The following is a 24,978-nucleotide window of genomic DNA, read 5'->3' as shown; positions in this document are numbered from 1 at the left end:
TTACTACTGTAGTAGGGGGAGTGGTGCAGAGGTGCTGTGGGCGGTGGCCCGCTTTAAGACAGCCAGGGGAGGTGTCATCTTACTGAAAACAACAAATCACACCGACAAATCAAATCTGATGTTGTGGTAAGTATATCAATACACGCCCATATTATTATTATCAAACAACATCGATTGTGTACATCCAGTAATGTTCTATTGTGATACCTCCATTACATTTAAGTTTAAGTTTAGGCCTATTTTCGAAATTGTATTGGTTATAAATTGGCAGTACTGGTAAATACGAATGACATCAAAATAGCGGCGTTTCTCCATCGGTTTTCCGAAAAACGCGGCCGGTGTGCAACCACCTTAAATGTCAAGTCAAAAACTAAAAACAATCCATTAAATTACATTCCATCAAGATTATTCAGTTAAGTTAAAATGAGTCAGTTGAAAATGAGGGTTACTAGACCGGTGACCGGCTGTAGAGCACTGAGTCGGTAACGATGGAAGTTGGAGATCCATGCCCCACCCAGCTATGCAATACCCGTGTCAGAGTACCCGTTCCACCCATCTGTCTGTGGCCCTTTTATGCCCATATATGGACATTTCTGTATCTGTCTCTCTGATTGATTGATTGATTGATTGAAAAATGTATTAACAGTTTGCAGAATTACAGTACATTTCAAGCACAAACTCAATACAAAGGCTGTTAACTGTGAGTGGACGACCCAATTAAGCATTACACTTGTTTACAACAGGGTCCACCATGTTCAATTCATCAAAACATTTAGGGACGTACAAATAGACACGTCTATATACAAAGAACAGAACAGGAATTCATCATAATGGAGGTAAAAAGGGAAAAGAAACATATACAGTGAGGGGAAAAGGGGGGGGGGGGCGATGGGGGGGGGATTCAGATTTTACGGGGGCCAGTTTCGAATTGCAGCCATCCGTAGGTGCCCTTTGAGAGCGGTTTTGAAGGATTCAAGGGATTTGCATGTCTTAATGACTGTTGGTAGGGCGTTCCACATTTTGGTGGCATAGGAGTGAAAAGAATTTAGTCCCTTGTTTGTGCCGAATCTGGGTTGTACATGGTTCGTTGCACTCCCTCTGGTGTTGTGGGTGTGGACTTCGTTAACATTAAGGAAGTATCTATAGACAGGTACATGGGTATCTTGGTGGAGTATCGAATCTTGTGGACCAGACCCATTGCAAGATGCTGTACTCTGTCGTCGACCCTAAGCCATGCCAGTCTGTCAAAGTGGGCAGGGGTGAGGTGGGTTCGGGGGGTGAGGCCAAGTAGGAGCCTGACCAGTTTGTTTTGGGAAGTCTGGAGCCTAGTTTTAAGGGCCTTTGAGGTGCTGTGGTACCAGGAGGTGCATGCATAGTCAAAGAAGCCTTGTACGAGGGCTCCTGTTAAGGTCTTCAAGGTGTTTTTGTCGACCAGTGAGGAGATCCTGTAAAGGAATCTTGTTCTTTGGTTGACTTTTTTTATTACGTTGGTGGCCATTTTATCACCGGAAAGATTAGCCTCCAGGATGGAACCTAGGTAGGTAATTTCATCTTTACGTGTGATAACATTGTCACCCACTCTAACCAAGAAGCCATTTGCCTTGCTGAGATTACTATTAGATCCAAAGAGAATGGATTCAGTTTTTTCCAGGTGTAAAGATAGTTTGTTATCAGCGAGCCAGGTGCAGATTCTACCGAGTTCAGAGCTGAGGGCATTTTCAACCTGCTGTTTACATATAGGCCCTAGTATGCTTCCTTGTGGAACGCCACAGCTCACTGGGAGGGGGGGGACAGTGTTCCGTTCACTTCCACCATCTGTTCTCTCCCCTCCAGGTAGGATTGCATCCAGCTCAATTAAGTGCTATCGAAACCAATTGCTTTTAGCTTGTTAACCAGTATGGAGTGGTTCACGGTGTCAAAAGCCTTTTGGAGGTCCAGCATGACCATGCCGCAGTATTTGCCAGCATCCACCTCTTGTTTGATGTGGTCGCTCAAATAGAGAAGGCATGTGTCAGTGGAGTGGGATGTTCTGAAGCCAGATTGGAACTCGTACAATAATTTATTAGTGGCAAGATACTTTTCAACCTGTTCATAGACTATTTTTTCCATCACTTTCGAGATGGAGCTCTGTGTCCCTTTATTCCTATATATGGAGTTCTGTGTCAGGCATGCCCAAATATGGAGTGTTGTGATGTCAGGCATGCCCAACAATATGGAGTGTTGTGATGTCAGAACAGGCCAGCTCCATATTTGGACCCTGGGCACAGTGGGCAGGGGCCCTGTCCAGAGCCCGGGCAGAGGCTTTTTGTGGCGGTACTGGACAACCGTGGGTCCGACCGACTCGACAGACACTGGGCACTGCACTCCCTGTGGGGGTGTGAAACGCGTGTTTCACACCCCCGGTGGGACGAACGGTTCTCAAGTTACGTGCATTACAGCCGTACACACGTACGTACGTATACAGACAGACAGAGACGTGGTGCATTTCTAGATAGATATTGAAAACTAGCCTTATCTCAGTTCTGCATACCGCATTTGTTCTGGGTTTTTGTTTAACCATGTGACCCCTATAGCCTGCCTGGTAGCGTGACGATGATCTCACATAATGTATTTGTGACAAACAGACAAACTGGTTGTTTACTGTGACAAATATTCATAAGGAACTCACTAAATTGCATTCCATTTCCAACCTTTCCTCTACAGAGCCATCTTAGTGCGGCGGATAACCAAACCAATTGTGCATTTTATGACTAAAGCATGAAACTTTCAGAATATCATCTACACACCCCAAGGTTTGATTTCAGACGTGGAACCACTTTCTGACTGACCTCTGGGGACCTTGAGGAGTCATTGACCTCAGAATTGCATTTTTGCACGTTTTGCTCCATTATTTTCCACTATAATAATTTATTATGTTTGTTAAATGGAAGTTTTGTTCTAATGAATGACAACTTAAACCCCAATAGTCTACAGAGATGGTGAATCATGTCAACTTTTATGATATAAATGTTATGACATTGTTAACATTAAAAACATCTAGGAGAGAGAAAGTGCGGCGGTTAAGCTCATATATGGAAGGTATTGTGCATGTTATGACTAAAGCATGACACTTTCTACAGTGTTTCTATATACCATGAAGTTTGTTTTTAGACGTGGAAACACTTCTGAATTTACATCTGGAACTTGTCAGAGGCTGTACACATTTCGGGCTGTCAAACCATGCTGTAAACCGGGCCCATGTAAAACCCATAAATGTTGTTTCCTTTAAACTTTTATGATTAAAATGTCATCTATAGGCTAGCAGATGATGATTGTTTGCAAAAAGTTATATGTTGGACAATTTGAGTAATTCGCATAATGAGCAAATCAATTGCTTAATGAGCAAATTAACTGGAAATGGCTATCATTTTTCATCCATTTAACTTTGAAAGGTGACTTAAGAGTCAAAGTTTATGTTTGTGATATCCAGAAATTCATCTGTTATTATGGTGAAGTCATACACCCTTTCTTCATTAGCATAATTGGCATAAATTATGTAAAACATAGGTGCAAATTAGGAATTAGCTATACAGTGTTATTGCTTTTAGTCAACATATCAAGGTTGTTTTAGAGTCTACATCTATATTATGTTACATAAATTAATCTCTTGCCATAACTAAATTATGAAATTGTTCCTCATTTGCATAATTTGCATAAAGTATATAATAATTCGTCTTTCGGCCTATTTTATGACATGTCTAATCCAGTGGAGTGACGGGGCAGCAGTGGCTCATGAGGTAGATCGGACGTCTTGGAATCTGAAAGCAAGGCATGATGTCATGCATGTCTGTGATAAAAGCAGGCATCGAGTGTTATCAGATGCTTGTGCTTGTCCTCCTTCCTGTTAGGATGTCAATGTGATACTGTCTCCTTACTCTCCTACCCCGTGAGAAAGTACCATGCCTACCTAGTCTCTCAATACAGTTCCTGTTGGAACTTCTACAACTAATTCACAAGAAGGATGGCCATAGCTGAATGAGCCAGCTGGGAAACAGAAGGTCCCAGGTTCAATTCCAGGCCCCGGCAATGTGTCGAGGTATACATAAGCAAGACCCTTAATCCCCAACTACCCCCTGACCTCAAAGGTCTGACGGCCTTGAGCAGCAATAACCTAATTGAAGCAGAAAACAGAATTTTCCAATATGATTAATATAAGGTCTAATACACAAAGATGAAGACACAGAAGATGTAGAGGCTGAAGGAAATGAGGAGAGAAATAGTGGTAAAAGACCATTGAGTGTGAGGTTGTGGTTCTAAGTGAACTCACTAGTGCTCATTATGGTACAATTTTGTCCACTCAGTCTGTGTCTCAGAGTAGGGCTGTGGCCAGTTCAGAGACTTGCCTACCGGTGACAATGTCGGTAGGCAGGTTTGTTCATTTCGAACATTTAAATGTTTTAATTTGATTTTGTATTAATGTGAGAACAATGACTTCTATAATAGCTAACTTTCCAAAAATATAAAGTCTTCAGTTTATATTAGCTTGGATTCTCCAACGATGTCACAGGTAGCAAGTGTTATGACAGAAATGGTACCATATTATCTCCCAACATCTCCTTAAACTCCTGCCACCTGGTAGGAGGGTTATGAGTATCCAACAGTTACTTCCCCCAAAACGTATGAACCCTGCCCCCAAAACCAAAATCATGAGATGAATAGGGCGTACAGTAGCATTGGCAGCCATTTTCGGGTTCCATCGTTCCAGACCCCATTGTTTTTTTCCCCATAGAGATTTCTACTAATATTTATATAAAAAAGAATAAGCCTATAGAATCAAGCCATCCAGGACCTTACTGAATCATGACGATAAAACATTTGATTCTGTGATTTATTTTTAAATATTTAATTATATAATATATATTAGCCTTTATAATAGCATTTGTTTTGAGGTTTTTTCATTTGTTTTTCACAGAATTTATGGTCATTAATTACCAGGATCCTGGATGGCTTGATTACATAGGCTTAGAATGATTGATATATATATTGTTTGGAAATCTCTATATGTGAAAAATGAATGGGGTCTGGATGGATGGAACCAGAAAATGAATGGAGTCTGGATTACAATTTACAATTTACAATTTAGGCATTTAGTAGATGCTCTTAATCCAGAGCGATGGAACCAGAAAATGGCCACACTGCCCTATATCACCTTTGAATATACTGTAACGATATTCATTGGCTATAAAAACCAAACAAACTCATCAATCAAGTCTTTCTGTATTTTTTTCTTCCATAACTTCATTAAAAAAAATTAAGACCAATACAATAATGTTAAAATAACGACAACTATCTCTTCTGTGGTTCTTGTCATTTTTTACTCTTCGCTGCCACAAGCTCCTGTGCAGCTTTCTTGGCTTTGACCATCTCCACCAATTCCTTATACCTCTTCATACAGTCCTTTTTGTAGCTGTGTGAAGAGCTGCATCTTTATTTTATTGGGCTAGCACTGTAGAAAGTGTCATGCTTTAGTCATAAAATGCACAATACCTTCCATATGAGCTTAACTGCTCTCCTAGATGTTTTTAATGTTATTACAATGTCATAGCATTTATATCATAAAAGTTGACATGATTCACCATCTCTGTAGACTATTGGGGTTTAAGTTGTCATTCATTAGAACAAAACTTCCATTTAACAAACATAAATAATTATTATAGTGGAAAATAATGGAGCAAAACGTGCAAAAATGCAATTCTGAGGTCAATGACCCCTCAAGGTCACCAGAGGTCAGTCAGAAAGTGGTTCCACGTCTGAAATCAAACCTTGGGGTGTGTAGATGATATTCTGAAAGTTTCATGCTTTAGTCATAAAATGCACAATACCTTCCATATATGAGCTTAACCGCCGCACTATCTCTCAGTCTCAGTACACTACCCTCTGCCTCACATCCAATGAACAGTGCAGTGCAAGCCTTGCAGCTTTATTCTGAGCTATTTGAAGCTTAGACGATAGCCGATCTACAATCTCACAACGCCTCGCTTGCAGATGGGCTATTTTCAGAGAAGAAAGAGCTTTGGTGTAAAAGGAAAAAAGAGCAGACCAAGTACAGAGTCAAAGGTCAAGTCTCTAAGTATTGAGGGTTTAAGCCAAGGGGACAAAGTAATCAAACAAATAAAAAACATGAAATCATTGATGATAGTGCTCTCAAGTCTATGAAGCTATCTATGAAATCTATGAAAACGTTTCTGCAACACAATTTTATACAATATGTAGTAGGGGGTCCGTCAGCTAGCTCTCTCAGCTAAGGCGACTGGAAAGCAACTGGTCGGAATAACGTGTTCCTTCCACGCGCTACGTCTGGCTGGGGAAACTCTCCCCTGTCATGTGAAAAGAAGCAGCTTGGACTCCTCATGCATAGAAGGACGCATGAGGTCAGTCCGCTGCCCCCTCAGGTTGGCAGAGGAAGTGTAGCGCCCAGGGTTACATTAGACACTGGGTGAAAAATCGTGGGATAAAAATTATGAAGAAAAAAAGAAAAGCTCCAAATATTAAACCTTGGGGTACTCCATGTCACAGGTATTGGATGCGTATTGCATTGGTTTTGGATAATTACATTTTATTATTGAATGAATTACCGTATAACTAGAAAAGGGCACATATCGCCACCATACTAGGTTGACCAGCCAGCGTATTATACGGTATGGATTGCAGCTGTCACAGGACGCGAGGAAGATAGGGAGTAGCTTTTACAGTGCCTATAACATATGGTGCAGCTTTTTGAGGCCAATTAAAGGCATATTGGGAATATGAAAACCCTGTTTGACAGTAGCATTTGTGCTTGTATGAGTCTAATAGAAAGCAGGGAACTTGCTGCCCACAGAGGAGTGTGAAGGGGGGAGCAGAACAGGGTTAAGTGTCTTGCTCAGGGACACTTCGACACAATGCTGAGAGCTGGAATTGTACCTGGGACCTCCGGGACCTCTGGAGTCCTAGGCGGGCTCACTAAACCATTCATCTATGTCCGCCAATAATCTTATATGTGTGAGCTCCAAATGAGGGCAGCTGGGTAAGAGGGTCATCGAAAGGATGACAGAGGCCCAAATATTGGCCACAATGTATCTACTATAGCCACAGGATAATGACACACCACCAGATGACAGCAAAACCTCACGTGAAGAAAAGACCATAAGGAGCTGGCTCTGTTGTGGAGTTCATAGCTTGCAGTACATCCATACACCACTTGGGGATGGTATAGGGTATATGCTTCAAGGAAAGAAAATAGTGCGGCGGATAACCAAACCAATTGTGCATTTTATGACTAAAGCATGAAACTTTCAGAATATCATCTACACACCCCAAGGTTTGATTTCAGACGTGGAACCACTTTCTGACTGACCTCTGGGGACCTTGAGGAGTCATTGACCTCAGAATTGCATTTTTGCACGTTTTGCTCCATTATTTTCCACTATAATAATTTATTATGTTTGTTAAATGGAAGTTTTGTTCTAATGAATGACAACTTAAACCCCAATAGTCTACAGAGATGGTGAATCATGTCAACTTTTATGATATAAATGTTATGACATTGTTAACATTAAAAACATCTAGGAGAGAGAAAGTGCGGCGGTTAAGCTCATATATGGAAGGTATTGTGCATGTTATGACTAAAGCATGACACTTTCTACAGTGTTTCTATATACCATGAAGTTTGTTTTTAGACGTGGAAACACTTCTGAATTTACATCTGGAACTTGTCAGAGGCTGTACACATTTCGGGCTGTCAAACCATGCTGTAAACCGGGCCCATGTAAAACCCATAAATGTTGTTTCCTTTAAACTTTTATGATTAAAATGTCATCTATAGGCTAGCAGATGATGATTGTTTGCAAAAAGTTATATGTTGGACAATTTGAGTAATTCGCATAATGAGCAAATCAATTGCTTAATGAGCAAATTAACTGGAAATGGCTATCATTTTTCATCCATTTAACTTTGAAAGGTGACTTAAGAGTCAAAGTTTATGTTTGTGATATCCAGAAATTCATCTGTTATTATGGTGAAGTCATACACCCTTTCTTCATTAGCATAATTGGCATAAATTATGTAAAACATAGGTGCAAATTAGGAATTAGCTATACAGTGTTATTGCTTTTAGTCAACATATCAAGGTTGTTTTAGAGTCTACATCTATATTATGTTACATAAATTAATCTCTTGCCATAACTAAATTATGAAATTGTTCCTCATTTGCATAATTTGCATAAAGTATATAATAATTCGTCTTTCGGCCTATTTTATGACATGTCTAATCCAGTGGAGTGACGGGGCAGCAGTGGCTCATGAGGTAGATCGGACGTCTTGGAATCTGAAAGCAAGGCATGATGTCATGCATGTCTGTGATAAAAGCAGGCATCGAGTGTTATCAGATGCTTGTGCTTGTCCTCCTTCCTGTTAGGATGTCAATGTGATACTGTCTCCTTACTCTCCTACCCCGTGAGAAAGTACCATGCCTACCTAGTCTCTCAATACAGTTCCTGTTGGAACTTCTACAACTAATTCACAAGAAGGATGGCCATAGCTGAATGAGCCAGCTGGGAAACAGAAGGTCCCAGGTTCAATTCCAGGCCCCGGCAATGTGTCGAGGTATACATAAGCAAGACCCTTAATCCCCAACTACCCCCTGACCTCAAAGGTCTGACGGCCTTGAGCAGCAATAACCTAATTGAAGCAGAAAACAGAATTTTCCAATATGATTAATATAAGGTCTAATACACAAAGATGAAGACACAGAAGATGTAGAGGCTGAAGGAAATGAGGAGAGAAATAGTGGTAAAAGACCATTGAGTGTGAGGTTGTGGTTCTAAGTGAACTCACTAGTGCTCATTATGGTACAATTTTGTCCACTCAGTCTGTGTCTCAGAGTAGGGCTGTGGCCAGTTCAGAGACTTGCCTACTGGTGACAATGTCGGTAGGCAGGTTTGTTCATTTCGAACATTTAAATGTTTTAATTTGATTTTGTATTAATGTGAGAACAATGACTTCTATAATAGCTAACTTTCCAAAAATATAAAGTCTTCAGTTTATATTAGCTTGGATTCTCCAACGATGTCACAGGTAGCAAGTGTTATGACAGAAATGGTACCATATTATCTCCCAACATCTCCTTAAACTCCTGCCACCTGGTAGGAGGGTTATGAGTATCCAACAGTTACTTCCCCCAAAACGTATGAACCCTGCCCCCAAAACCAAAATCATGAGATGAATAGGGCGTACAGTAGCATTGGCAGCCATTTTCGGGTTCCATCGTTCCAGACCCCATTGTTTTTTTCCCCATAGAGATTTCTACTAATATTTATATAAAAAAGAATAAGCCTATAGAATCAAGCCATCCAGGACCTTACTGAATCATGACGATAAAACATTTGATTCTGTGATTTATTTTTAAATATTTAATTATATAATATATATTAGCCTTTATAATAGCATTTGTTTTGAGGTTTTTTCATTTGTTTTTCACAGAATTTATGGTCATTAATTACCAGGATCCTGGATGGCTTGATTACATAGGCTTAGAATGATTGATATATATATTGTTTGGAAATCTCTATATGTGAAAAATGAATGGGGTCTGGATGGATGGAACCAGAAAATGAATGGAGTCTGGATTACAATTTACAATTTACAATTTAGGCATTTAGTAGATGCTCTTAATCCAGAGCGATGGAAACAGAAAATGGCCACACTGCCCTATATCACCTTTGAATATACTGTAACGATATTCATTGGCTATAAAAACCAAACAAACTCATCAATCAAGTCTTTCTGTATTTTTTTCTTCCATAACTTCATTAAAAAAAATTAAGACCAATACAATAATGTTAAAATAACGACAACTATCTCTTCTGTGGTTCTTGTCATTTTTTACTCTTCGCTGCCACAAGCTCCTGTGCAGCTTTCTTGGCTTTGACCATCTCCACCAATTCCTTATACCTCTTCATACAGTCCTTTTTGTAGCTGTGTGAAGAGCTGCATCTTTATTTTATTGGGCTAGCACTGTAGAAAGTGTCATGCTTTAGTCATAAAATGCACAATACCTTCCATATGAGCTTAACTGCTCTCCTAGATGTTTTTAATGTTATTACAATGTCATAGCATTTATATCATAAAAGTTGACATGATTCACCATCTCTGTAGACTATTGGGGTTTAAGTTGTCATTCATTAGAACAAAACTTCCATTTAACAAACATAAATAATTATTATAGTGGAAAATAATGGAGCAAAACGTGCAAAAATGCAATTCTGAGGTCAATGACCCCTCAAGGTCACCAGAGGTCAGTCAGAAAGTGGTTCCACGTCTGAAATCAAACCTTGGGGTGTGTAGATGATATTCTGAAAGTTTCATGCTTTAGTCATAAAATGCACAATACCTTCCATATATGAGCTTAACCGCCGCACTAAAACATCCTCATCCCACCACTAAATAAAATGATCTTTCATAGGTGAAAACTAAAAAATATCACAATCCAATTATGCAATTCTATTATGTATGTTGTTGTTGCATGTTGTAGCATGTTTGTGTTCTACATAATTGCCAATGTGTGTGAGTGTGTATGTGCGTGCGTGCGTGCGTACGGTGCGTGCATGCGTGACTGCCTGCGTGCCTGCCGGCGTGCGTGCGCGCGTGTGTGTGCGCGCTATAAATAATGTGACAATCTATTCTATGCTGTCAGTATACTGTATAATATACAGTACCATTCTGATACAATGTCTCAGGCCCAATTTTATTTTCCTTTTACCATTACAAATGGTAACCCATATGGACAACTAGCCTAGGATATAATTTATAATTTGCAAAGATGGAATTTGTAAGGAAGATCTCAGTAACAAAATAGCATCTAATTTCAGAGGCAAATGTAACACGATGCTCTTCAGTTTCATTGTAACTTCACAGAGGTTCTTTTGTAATAGTTCAGCTTTCACACAGGCGTCAAAGGCTGAGAACCCAAGCTTTTGTCCTGGTATATGATTCTTTGTTTTGCTTTTTATCACCGATACTAGTGTATTATTAACATGCAAACTTGACGCTGCATCACATAAACATTTCAGCTGCAAATCAGTATTCTCTTTGACTTGTGAGAAAGTTACCGTATATGCATTTGGCTTATAAGGCCCTAAATTATTGAGAATGAAACCAACAGGGAGTTTTAACGCCATAAGAACAGCTTTATATGCCATGGTTGTATCTCTGTAGTAGCAAAAAGGTGAAACATTGTTCAAAAACAAGTGCCGTACTCCTAACATCATGGTGTCTGGAAGGAACCTTTGTGCTTGAATTGTATTGATCACCGTGTGACAGCTTTCCCCTGAAGCTTTTAAGAAAAGGCAACCTTTAATTGACAGAAATACTGTGGGTTGAAACTTGAGAACCAGCTAGTGCCAAACTGTAATTCAAACAATAATAGGTCTGGAGAGGGAGTAGTGGGAGTAGTATGGGTTATATTATAAGTTATAACCCATAATAGTCAAAATTGTGTATTTTAGTGTACAGAACATGTTTCACTGTATGCCCCTTATTGAGTCCAAGCAGCTCGCAGTCAACAGTGTTATGCAATCATACACAGAGAGCAGACTATGACAGTGGTAGCACATTGTTTGATTTAATCATGCCAATGACAAAGCATGCATGGCTCATCACGTGATAAACAAATCAAATAAGTTTACATTATGAAAAGCATATCTTTATAGTCAGTCTATTAGGCTACATCTACAAATAGCATGTCAGTAATGCTGATAAAGGGCTTATGTTAGTCTACTGAATATTGACCAATGCTGCTGAAGAGAAATATTTTTACTTCGCCACATTCTACACAAACTTCAAGAGTGCTTCAGCATGATGCAATGCAATGATTCTCTTTTTTGTCAGTAACTCATAGAATACAGCAGCATGCGTCAGGCAATACACTGAACTGACACACAGTGCCACTCTACCTCATTTGAAGAAATGTCAGACTTGCCAACAGGTAGCCTATACATATACCAGTATCATTAGTTTCGCTGTACAACCTGCTGTAGCTAAAGTGCATTCCTGACACATCCTAGGCAGACAACATGCTCACAGTCTCTAGTTAAAGGACAAATATAGCACTTTTTGAGTGCGAGAAAGTGTATGTGCAAGGTTATGGTGGGTGTTCTGTTTAATTATTTAATCTATTTAGCTACATTGCAAAATGTGTTATGAGTGTGCTTAACATGTATAAATGTTTCTTTTGTGGCTTTCACGTTTATTTTATATATTTTATGGAGGGACAGACAGTAGGCTGACAGGAAATGGGGAGAGAGATGGGGGGAAGACATGCAGTGAAGGCTGTTGGGATCGGGAGTCAAACCCGCGGCACACTGGCCAGACTGGATTACCAGCCAAGGTGCCTGGACCACTGAGCCATGGCCCAGGCCAAGTGTGCTTAACATGTAATGTCTCATTCATTCATTATCTATGATTAAAACTCCTCCTGTCTGGGGCCGCTGCTATGACAACTTTTTTTTCTTCTATCATTGAAGCAGTGTTGTGTAACTATGTGCTACCAGTAAGACGCCTGAGGGCGAGAACGTGCACTGGCCATATATGGAGTGTGTCTTGAGTGTACAGGGTTTGATGAGGTCAGATCAACATATGGAATGTCAGAACAGGTCAGCTCCATATATGGAGATCTAAGGGTGGCAGCGGCTTCAGTGTCTTGAGTGTACAGGGTTTGAAGAGGGCCCAGGTAGGGCCGGGCCTTCATTTTCGGGCCTGTTGAGAACTCTAGTTTCCCCGGCTGCCGGGCGCGGCTACACAAATAACTTTGGAGCAGGCCCGTCTAGAGTTTAAATGGACAGGGATCAGTCAAAAGGGAGACATCGAAGAGGAAGGATGGATGGGGAAGGATCAACATATGGAATGTCAGAACAGGTCCTGACATATATCTATATACTAATATTGATGACATGAGAGATCTCCATGTATGGGCTTAATTGCGACAGCAAGTCGCATTTACTATGACATCAGGGATCTCCATCCCATATGATGTCACGCGATGTCACGAGACCTGGGCACCATATATGGTATATGTATGGGGATTTTGAGTGATACACTGACGGGAAATGCACGATTCCATAGTTAACTGCGACCTTTGGTCACAATAATCTTTTCTATATTTTCTGTACTATAATTTTTATGAGGATGTTGTGTGTTTCACCAAATAAACTGTTACATTTTCCTACATTTTGACCTCTTGTGTTGCTCAAAGGGTAATCAAATGACAGTTCATCTATCTAGTGTTAGGTAGTGCTTTCATAATAATAATAATATTGTGAAACAAACTAATATAGTTGGAGTGAAAGTAGAAATATTCAGTAAACTATATTAAAAAAATCACACCCGTGTGAACTGAGTGGTGTAAGGTCTGTCTGACGTAATGAAATCATGTCTGACGTAATGAAATCACACCCGGGTGTGATTTCATTACCTGGCTGTGGCTTTGTTTGTGCAGAAAAAATGAGCATGGTTGCTATGTTCACCCTGTTCACCCGGGTGTGATTTCATTACGTCATTACAACAGGGTGAACATAGCAACCATGCTCATTTGTTCTGCACAAAAAAGCCAGTTGTAGGAGTGGTTTACACCACTCAAAAAAAAGACTACTCTATTCTACTGCCATCTAGTGTTCACTCTTGTCACACACTGTTTCTTTGGGGAGTAGTGGAACACACCCCGAAAGTAGAGACATCTCACCCCGGGCGACATGACCCGATGACCGGTGAGTTATCCGGACTTTCGGGGTAAGATGTCTGCGCTTTTGACTTTGATCTGGGAAAAGGGGTGAGTTATCCAGTTACCGCCTGCAAGGTCTGCATTTGGGCTTTCCTGTGACTACTTTTGTCCCTCGTTGTTTCATGTAGGGGGGAGAAAGGGTTGCCTGGAGACGACAGAACATAAATGGAGCGCAATGGAGAAGTATGAGAAAATCAAAGTTGTTGGAAGAGGAGCTTTTGGGTAAACGCCGAATTAATTTGCTATTGTGACAGTGACATATTATGATTATTACACTGTTTGCTTGTGTAGCTAATATTGCGCTACCAACGAGTTATTTTCGGAAACAGAACATTCTGAAGTTATTTTTTCCCCCAAATTGAAGTGATGCGAACTTGCGAAGGCATGCAGTAGTCTACACCGTCCTGGCCCGCTGTCATTGAGCGCAGCCTAAATCCTTTTTATAGCGTACTAGTATGCATTATGCAACGCAATTGTTTTTTGTTGGTAATATTTCTACATTTCTCCCTTTTCCCCTTTTTCGTCCAAACTGTTGTCCAAAAAACAAAGTAGACAGGCCTACTTTAAATAAATAAGTAAATAAGCATCCTAACGCTGGCTGATTATTAGCTCTGGTCCATAGCCTTCTAGTACTATCGTAGAAGCAGTAGAAGGCTATGGACCAGAGCTAGCTGATTATAAGCATCCTAAAGTAGGCATATAGGATTTGAACAGACTACCGATTCTGCCCTGCAGCAGTAGAAGGCTATGGACCAGAGCTACCTTCTACCCTTCAACTTCGTGTTTATGCCCAAAATAAGTTATAGTTATATAGGCCTACATGTTTTTTTTGCAATTTATAGCAATTGTCAAATGTTCAAAATCTGATTTGATGTTTTCTACATTATGTATATTATCCTATTTTTCATACTTTTTTATTTATTTTCGATCTCATTATATTATTGCCTATAGCAAGGAAACAGAATATTCTGGAAAGGTCATGGAATTTGCCAGGCCATTTTCCACAGGGATGAGATTATCTGCCTCCCCATGGGGCTCATTATTGTCTCCACCAGGCCGAAGGCATGGGGAGAGAGTATGTTTTGCACTCCGTCCGTGTGTGTGTGTGTGTGTGTGTGTGTGTCCTTCCGTCCGTCCGTTATCAGCTAATCTCCGGCACCGTTGGCCCGATCTATGCCAAACTTTGCACACACACTCCCTGGATGCCAACGACGAACCTCTGCCCCAAATATTCCTCAACGGCCTGTTATAGCGCCACCATGAGGCCGATTTAGGAAAAACACATTTCTGTAGATAACTCGTACACATTTTATCCATACATCACACAATTCGGTATACACTATCTCCATAGTCATGTGATCAACACAGATCTGCACAATTCCCCATCTTCCATCCTGATTGGCTAAGATTGGCTTCCAAAACTCACATTATTGGTCCGTTTCGAACAAAATGCCACAAATCACAAACACAATGTCCAAATTCCATGAAATTATACACGCACATTTCCACTAGGCCGAGGACGACATGCCACATTTGTTTTCCCAAATCAGCCTCATGGTGGCGCTATAACAGGCCAATTCCTGTTTTTACCTATAACTGCATCGACAACTTATGTATGTGCATTGTGCACTCCCTAGAGGCCATGGAAAAACATTTTCCCTGCATCCCTCCACATCTGCCGGTTATAGCGCCACCATGAGGCCGATTTCTGCAAAACACATTGTTTATGTTAGTCGCACAGATTTCATCCAAATCTCACGCAAATCGGTACACATGATCTCTGTAGTCATGTGATCAAGACGAGCCTGTTGGATTTCTCAGATTCTACACTGATTAGCTAAGATTGCCTTCCAAAGTTCTCAGGAGTAGCCCGTTTTGTACAAAATGCTGCACATGTCCTTCTCATCCAGAATTCTATCCTCAGAGATGCTATGAGTGATCTGGCTCTGCATTTCCTCAACAAAATGAAGAAAATTGGTTTAATAAGAAAATAAGGTTTATATTACTCCTAAACATTTTGCCAAACATCACACACACTCCTATCCTCCTGGTGGAGACCTGTGCCCAGAAGGGCACTTTTTCTAGTTTCATCTCATCTCATGTGCATGTATGGTCATGGAAATTAAATGTGGGTCAAGGTCCAGGTGAAGTTTTTGGAAGATTATGGAATTGTAAGTTTTAGATTTTTGTCAATGAAAAGAGTATCAGTGTATTAGTATTTTTCCTCAAATCATAGGTCTATCTGAATGCAGAAACGTAGCTGTTCTATTTTCTCCTGTGACAGGATCGTACACCTATGCCGCAGGCGCAGCGATGGGGCCTTTGTCATCCTGAAGGAGATCCCAGTTGAGCAGATGTCACGAGACGAGCGCCTTTCAGCTCAGAATGAGTGTCAGGTGCTGAAATTACTGAACCACCCAAATATTATTGAATACTATGAGAACTTCCTGGAGGACAAAGCCCTCATGATAGCTATGGAGTATGCACCAGGTAAGGCCTTAATTTGTCATAACCTTATTTCATCACCTCCTTTTTATTATGTAGGAGGGAATATAACACTGCCGTGCACATCCCTCACCTTCCCCAGTATAATCTTTCCGTATGGACTGCATACCTCTGTGTTGGTATTGTGACATATAGTCCTTGTTAGTCCTCAAGAAGTAATGATATATATAGCCTGTCACTTTCTGCTGTGATGCTTCAGGGGGTGTGTGATTTGGTAACTGTATTGTCATAGCTCATCTACAGTATGACAATGCAACTTATACATTACACTGTGCAGGGAAGAACCTGATCTTTCGCTCTGGCGGTTACTTCATGCAGGTGGAACGCTGGCTGATTATATACAAAAGCGCTGTAACTCCTTGCTGGATGAAGACACCATCCTTCACTTCTTTGTTCAAATCTTACTGGCTCTTTACCATGTGCACAATAAACTCATTTTGCACAGGGACCTGAAAACGCAGAACATTCTCCTTGACAAGCACCAGATGATTGTCAAAATTGGTGACTTTGGAATCTCCAAAATCCTTGTCAGCAAAAGCAAAGCTTACACAGTGGGTGAATTAAGTTGAATATAATTCTGCCGTTACTTAATTCCGGCCACACGCACGCACGCACGCACGCACGCACGCACGCACGCACGCACACACACACACACACACACACACAAGCTTAATAATATCCCATGACATGACATGCCATTTTGTCTTCCCCTAGGTGGTTGGGACTCCGTGCTACATCTCCCCTGAGCTGTGTGAAGGGAAGCCATATAATCAGAAGAGTGACATTTGGGCCCTAGGCTGCGTGCTATATGAGCTAGCCAGCCTTAAGAGAGCCTTTGAAGCTGCTGTACTGAAACATTTTCTTTCATAGTATTTTCACATTCATTCATCCTCACATTTCATTCATCCTCGTTTATTTTTTGTCTTTGAAGTGCTATCTCTTCATCTCAATTAAAGTGGGTTGGATTTTCACCAAGAAAATCTGCCAAATGTTCCCAAGCAGGAAGTAGACCTGCGCTGCTGGAATTTGTAGATATGGAACCATGCTTTACTGGTAATCGTGTGCTCACCAATTGGCCAGTGTAAATTTCAAAAACAAAAGAAAAGCATACCTGTTGCTTCCACAAGCAAGAATTTTCTACTGAGTTCCAATGATCATGGAATGACACTGATCCATTGTCCATTTGATAAGTTTGGGCCCACTCCTCTTTATGTTTCAGAACCTACCTGCCCTGGTTCTGAGGATCATGAGTGGTACCTTTGCTCCAATTTCTGACCGATACAGCCCAGAGCTCAGACAACTCATCCTGAACATGCTCAATCTAGACCCATCCAAACGGCCTCAACTCAATGAAATCATGGCTCTCCCCATATGTATCAGGCCCCTGCTTAATCTCTACACCGATATTGGCAATGTGAAAATGCGAAGGTAATTAATCAAACTAGGAACTCTAAATGATGGTACTCATGGATATGTAGGATATGTGACATGTATATTTAACCTAATTGCAATCAATGCATATAATGATGTACTCTTCACTACTATGTAATAAGTACTATTCACTACTATGTATTACTTTTCTAGAATTGAGAAGCCACTGTCTGCTCTACAGTCAGGTCCTCATGGTAGACCAGGAGGAAGAATGCCAGGCAACAGATCCAGATGTTAGTAATGTCCATTTGTAGGTGAACATTTTGCATGGTACTGTTACTGTATGTTCTTTGCTGATCTAGATGTCATTCTAGGTCTAGGAACAGGAAAGGTGCACTCCCTCCCATTGTCCTCTGTGTACACGTGGGGCAGTGGAATTTCGACACCTCTCCGTCTGCCCATGCTGAACACTGAGGTGCTGCAGGTGTCCCTGGGGCGCACTCAGAAGATGGGGGTCACAAAGTCAGGTCGACTTATCACCTGGGAGGTTTGTGTCGGGACAAAGCCTTTCCAAGCTTTATGATATTATCAATCACTTACCTTTTTATATTTGCTTTATTCATTCTCCTGAGTATAGCAGCATCCACAACATATTTCTCCAATAATCTCTGTCCTCACAACTTCTTATTTATTTGGTGTGTGTGTGTGTGTGAAAAGTGAAATATAAGCAAATGGTCCATTTGGATACATTTTGTACACTATCAGAGTTAAATTAACTGCAGGTTGTCCAATGTAGGCTCCATCAGTAGGATCTGGGGAGCCCAGTCTGCCTGGTGCTGTGGAGCAGATGCAGCCTCAGTTCATTTCACGCTTTCTCGAGGGTCAGTCGGGAGTCACAATCAAGTCTGTGTCCTGCGGTGATCTCTTTACCACCTGCATGACAGGTTTGTATATAGGCCATCTCTCTTTGGATAGCCATCGGATAGATAGTAATGCTACTGTAAGTGTGGGTTTTGCTACTAGAAATCAGTGTTTATACATTGTTTGTCATTGCCTTTACACACTGTAGCACAGACATAATTGGGAAGTGAGGCTGCAATAACCTTTTATTACACTTTTTACAAGTTAAATTGTAACTACTTTTTCAGTGTGTTGATTTCATATAGTGATGCACAGTTAGAAGCATGCATCTTCAGGAAGCTGTTGTTTATCCATCAGTGAAGGAAGATATTAAACACAGGATTAAAGACCATTCTCCTCGCTTACTCGCCTCTCTCTCATTGTGGTGAAGCAGATTAGTATTCCCTTTTTAAGGATTATGGACAATGTGTTTGTCCACACAATAATCATCAACTAATAGTCTGTCTAATCCCCTTTTTGGTTGTCATTTTGCAGACAGAGGTATTATCATGACATTTGGAAGTGGAAGTAATGGTTGTCTAGGACATGGAAATTTCAATGATGTAATACAGGTAAATGGCTACCCTTTACAGGAAAATAAAGTATGTGAGTTGTCGCTTATTTCTAGAATTTTACTCTAGATTTTGTGAGAATTCACAGTATCACATTCTGCTCAGATGCTATAGTATAAAACTCCTTGCTGCTAAGACATTCCTAAGTGATTCAGGCATTAATTAACCATTATAAATTCCACAGAGTTGTTTATTCCTCATATTCGGGTTGTAATTTTGATAGCTGGCAGCTAGAATTACTTAATAATAGTAGTAATTGTTGGGATGATTGAAGCTGCTCGTTACTTTTTCAATATATGAGCAGTAAAGAGCGAGGAGGAGCAATTTTGAATAATAATCTGTATAGTCTATTGGCATAATGGTGGTATGGTATATTAGTTGTCATGGATAACAGTTATGACACAGAGATGGAGTTTGATATAGTCTTTCCATGTTTTTTGTCACTAGCCCAAGATAGTGGAGGCGCTGCTTGGCTATGAGCTGGTTCAGGTGTCATGTGGTGCTTCCCATGTGCTTGCAGTGACCAATGAAAGGGAAGTATTTGCTTGGGGAAGAGGAGACAATGGTAAATAAGCCATGTTGATTTTTAATCTCTATATATTGTTTTGCAAATTGTTTTTTTTTTTATGACACTGATGCAGTTCAATGCATTGCATTTGCATTTGATTTGATCGTTCAGATTTCTGTTCCTCCTCTCAAAGGTCGCCTTGGCCTAGGCACCCAAGACTCCCACAACTCACCCCAGCAGGTGTGTGTTCCTGTAGAATTTGAGGCCCAGAAGGTTTTGTGTGGCGTCGACTGCTCCATGGTCATTGGAAATCAGAACAAAATTCTTGCTTGTGGAAGCAACAGGTATGCATCTTTTCTTTTGTTTTTTAAATGTACACTTGCTAATTGGTGAGCACACGATTACCAGTGAAGGATGGTTCAAATTTAATCAGATAGCATTGTCCTATCCAAACTTGGAATTCTTGTTTTCCAATGATCAGAATTTCTTCTGATCATTTATGAATTAACATTTCACAGAAAAGAGCATTTCACAATGTCATTGTGAAATGTGCCTTACAGTATGCTGTGTAGGCTAATAAAACACTTTCATTGTTCTACACTTTAGTTAGTTGCCCATCCTGTGAGGCAGCATTATTTCACCATTACAAACACGTATCCTCATTGTCAATCTTTTACTCACTAGGGTTTGGGACAGGAAGCAGAACCATATGAGTGGGAGGGTATATGTCAGCCCCAAGTGGAGACAGCATTGCTCAGATACCAGTGGCTTAGCTACTTCCTGCAAACTCTCATCACTGAACTACATTTGCTGTGTGTGTGTGTGTGTGTGTGTGTGTGTGTGTGTGTGTGTGTGTGTGTGTGTGTGTGTGTGTGTGTGTGTGTGTGTGTGTGTGTGTGTGTGTGTGTGTGTGTGTGTGTGTGTGTGTGTGTGTGTGTGTGTGTGTGTGTGTGTGTGTGTGTGTGTGTGTGTGCGCGTGCGTTTGCGTCCATGCGTGCGTACCCCCAGGTGAATTTAATAATTTGTTGTGCTCAGGTTTAACAAGCTGGGATTGGATAAGATAAATGTTGGAGAGGAGCCAAGCCCCACTGACCAGGTTGAAGAATTGCACTCATTTACCCATGTCCAGTCAGCCCCACTAAACATAGAGAAGATTGTCTACATTGACATTGGAACGTCCCACTCTATTGCTGTTACAGGTGAAATGATATTCTCTTTGCTTAGTCACTTATGCCCTATTTAAAAAATCACACTCGTATGAAGTGAGGGGCGCTCTTATCATCACATTCCGTGCTCAGCCAATCAAATCATCACACGTCATAACGGCCAATGACTTTTTTTTCTTTTTTTTTTATTGGGGACAGATAAACAGCACATAGCATATATGGCAAAGAAATCATTGCACATCGTGTCACCCATTTTCTTTTCTTTTTTTAACATCACAAAGCATTACAGACAAACTCAAACATAAAAGTGACAACGTTTGAACCGAGCTGAATTAAAACAGTGACACTGTGTTTAGAAAAGTCGATTTGCTCGGACACAGTACGACGTAAATTCTCCTTTCATTGTCAATGGTAAATGTGACGAAAAGCTGTATATAGGAGGGGCTAAAAAATAAAAATAAATAAACAACAACCACTTTTCTGCACTCACTTTTATGTACTTTGCTCAGCCAATCAAATCATCACTATGGGGTGATTAGCCAATCACAAGCCAATGTTTGTGTTCACACAAACCCAGAAAGCTGAGCATAGGTAAGCTAGCGCCCCTCAAAAATAGTGAAAATAGCCAATCTGTAAACTCACATGTAGTATTGCGATAGCCTCGCGCAGCCAGACTTCATCTGCCTGCACTGCATCCCACGCAGTGCAGCGCAGTGGTATATTAGTATCGCAACGCGAGGCTAGTATCGCGACACATTGCCTATAATGACATGGCCATAAAAGAGATGCCATGTTAGAATAGAATAGAATAGAATAGACTTTATTGGCAACAATTAAACAACACAGTACCACCAATTAAAAGATCCAAATAGATTGATCACATAAAAAAAGCCAAAGCTTGTTTTCAAGTGGTCCAAAAGTTTAAAGTGGGCAAACAATATACTGTACCTTTTAAAACCTCACATATGCCTACTATCATCCACAAGTACATCCCTGAACATACTGTATTGTCTGAAAGCTGACTTCTAGTATGTTATGTTGCCTCTCTGGTTACAGTGAATCGTGTGTTTATGTTTGTTGTGCGTAATGTCATTTTGTTTCTTTGCCCAGAAAAGGGTCAGTGCTTTACCTTTGGCAGTAATCAGCATGGACAGATGGGCTGTAGTTCCCGACGTACTAGCCGCCTGCCCTACCTCGTGCCAGGGTTACATGGTATCACCATGGCTGCTTGTGGGGATGCGTTCTCCTTAGCTATTGGGTCTGGTGAGTAGTGGATAATTGAGATAACTAAATATACAGATTACACTTCAATTCTGCACACGCACGCACGCACGCACGCATGCACGCAGTTTGTGTCACTTGATACAAGAGGTTCACCCTGACAGCCACACCAAAGCTGAAGTCTTAGTCCATCTATCTGACCAGTATGTTGTCTTTCTCCTTCTCCTCTTGTTTCAGAGGGAGAGGTGTATACCTGGGGAAAGGGGGCCCGTGGTCGCCTAGGACGAAAAGAAGAGGATTCTGGGATACCGAGGGCAGTGCAGCTCGATGAGAGTCACCCGTTCACGGTGACATCGGTAGCTTGTTGTCATGGCAACACTCTACTGGCAGTAAAACGTAATAATATTTCACCTATGACCTATGACAATTTTATGGAGTATAGTGAGGAAGTACAATTTATGGAAAGGGAAATACATATGCCTCTATTTCTAAACCTAGTAGACCAGTGCCCGTCTACTCTGGGGCCATGCAAGTCGGGCACGCATGCAAGTCGGGAACGATGCAAGTTGAGACTACATGCCTCACCTGTTGTGCAATAAATACTATTGCTATCTGATGTACTCATTGCACCTGTTAATAAGTATGCTTAATACAGTTAATACAGCTTAATACAGTAGTGTCTCGAGAAATTGTCAAAAACCACATGGAATGGTTATTGTTGTACCAAAAGATTTACCTGTGTTTAAAAGTTACACAATAGTTTTAATATTGCCATGGGATGAGTGCTGATGCATACATATACTCTTATCTTCCCTCTATTGTTTCTTATACAGCTTTGCTTGAGGAATCTGTCCCTAGATGATTTTGTCCTGTCTTCACCTCCGCCTTGAACGCCTACAAGGGATGTCTGCCAACTTAAGTGAAGGGTAGCTTTGTCATCCAAGAAGTTTTAATTTAATACAAAAATAAAGATATGAGTACAAGCTTTTCACTGAGAAATGAAGTGCACTTCACACGCAGTTTAGCAAGTGGACTGCAGCATGCAAGTTATTGTATTGTAGTTATTGTGGCAGGAAGCGGATCTTTCATGCACATCTTTTTGTCTTCTTTTGAGAGTGGGGTTACCATGATGAAAGACACACCCCAGCAGAAAGTCAAACTGGTTAGGTCTCTGTTAACCCTTTGCTGAATGAGATGTGCGGGAAAAAAACAATGGTTCTCATGTTTGACACTTGGCTTAAAGCCACTTCTACCATTTAAATGAATTAAGTAACTACATTAATCTTGAGCACATTGCCAAGGGCATATTGTGTTTTATTGGATTAGTCCTCATGTAATTCAATTAGGGGTGCAACTGTAAATAATCAATTTGACTGATCATCAAAATAATCAATTCAAATCTTTTTTCTTTTTTTCCCCTTTTTTAAAATCAATGAATAATCTATCGTTATTTTGGAATTTATTTGGCGTCATTTTCCAAAAATGTAAAATAAATAAATAGTGAAAATATCAGTATTTGTACAACAATAACACTGTTGTACGACAGTATAAAATAACGCTCAAGTGGTTAATCGAATCGTAGATCACAACTCTCGGTTATTTGATTAAACAAAAAAAAAAAAATGATTTTTTTTCTTTGCTAAGAAGGCAAGTAGGCTATTTTTGGTAGAACGTGTAAATATATTGTAATTCATTGAAGTTCATGTAATCTTTTGATTTAGGCTGTAGGCTAGTCTATTGCGTAAATGATGTCCTTAGAATTAGCTCAGACCTTTGAGTCAAAGCATATCTGCTGCCAAAATAATGTCCACCTATTATTTAGTGTGTCATTGTTCCTTTGTTCTCATATGCAAAGTACATATCGCAATCCATTTCTGTCTTTGATGTCAATTACATTGTTGATAATTGATCATTTATGCCATTATATCTTCATCACTGCCAGTGCTAGAAATTATGTAATTTGCTAATGCTTTATGTTCTGATTACTTTTATCAGACTATAGGCTATACCGAATATGTTATATTGTGTATAATGTGTAAAATATAAAGGTTCATGTGTTCATAATCAGAATACCCTTACCAAACCAGTGATGTATATTTTTTATGTATTTTTAAAGTTTTTCGCTGAACTTTAATTTGTATCAATTATTTGTATTCTGAATGATCCGATTTTCAATTGACAACAATGGAAATGAATGTTGTTATTGAATCTCCAAATAGGAACTAATCATTTTTATATACATGTTTTGTATTTATAAGAATATTACATGGAAGAAACATTTTGACAAGCTTATGAAGGCATATTTTGAAAGCATGGATTTATTACCATTGCTTTTCTGTATAATGATGTAATGATGATGTAATTCAGTGGCAATACAGTGTCTTATTTAACGACACCCTATTAAACCCTCCCTAAGAACCCCATGTTTTGTTCCCGCTCTTGACAATAGAGCTCGATTTGATTGTCTATGTTTTTGTTACAAATAGGCAGTTCAAATATAGTTGTGTACTGTATACACAACAAGACCAGTAGGCGACATTCTTTTGTTTGGTCAACCGCCAGGGGGCATTTATCCCCACGAGATCAAACCTATTACGTCGTTAGTCAATTAGTCAGTGTGGCTATCCTCCGATTCTCCCTTGAAAACAAAACCTGAGCCGGGGGTCTTTCTTCAGTACATTACAGTCATCATTATTATTCGTTACGTTACGTGAGCTTATATTTAGGTAGGCTCAACATGGCTGTATATATATCCCCCTGTCATCGTGATTCGTGCATGAGCTCTGGCCATTTGACAGACAAAGCAGCAGATGCAACATCTTATTTTCTCTTATTAACATCATACCGGAGGCTAGTACTGCAGTTCGACTAATGTCCACTTTGAATACAAAGGGGGGAGGATTGGGGGGTCAAATGAAACATACACGCCGGGTTTGGACTCCT

At 40.2% G+C, this 24,978-nt stretch overlaps 1 protein-coding gene across 2 annotated transcripts; it reads left to right on the top strand.

Moving 5' to 3' along the window:
* On the top strand, positions 1 to 24,436 carry nek8 (NIMA-related kinase 8). 2 transcript variants are annotated; one of them, XM_079514993.1, is made up of 16 exons: positions 1 to 126; positions 13,921 to 14,014; positions 16,077 to 16,282; positions 16,616 to 16,848; positions 17,012 to 17,143; positions 17,517 to 17,725; positions 17,882 to 17,961; positions 18,043 to 18,215; positions 18,465 to 18,612; positions 19,064 to 19,140; positions 19,588 to 19,705; positions 19,842 to 19,992; positions 20,684 to 20,847; positions 21,925 to 22,077; positions 22,273 to 22,431; positions 22,869 to 24,436. In XM_079514993.1, exons 2-16 carry the CDS (start codon positions 13,968 to 13,970, stop codon positions 22,895 to 22,897), a joined length of 2,079 nt encoding a protein of 692 aa, XP_079371119.1. In that variant the 5' UTR covers positions 1 to 126; positions 13,921 to 13,967; the 3' UTR covers positions 22,898 to 24,436. The 2 variants fall into 2 exon arrangements, with proteins under 2 accessions (XP_079371119.1, XP_079371120.1); XM_079514994.1 differs by lacking the exon at positions 17,012 to 17,143.
* Positions 24,437 to 24,978: the final 542 nt, after the last annotated feature.

Source organism: Electrona antarctica (genome assembly GCF_951216825.1).
Source record: "Electrona antarctica genome assembly, chromosome: 11".
NCBI classification, from domain to species: domain Eukaryota; kingdom Metazoa; phylum Chordata; class Actinopteri; order Myctophiformes; family Myctophidae; genus Electrona; species Electrona antarctica.
This window is presented reverse-complemented; position numbering and strand designations above follow the sequence as displayed.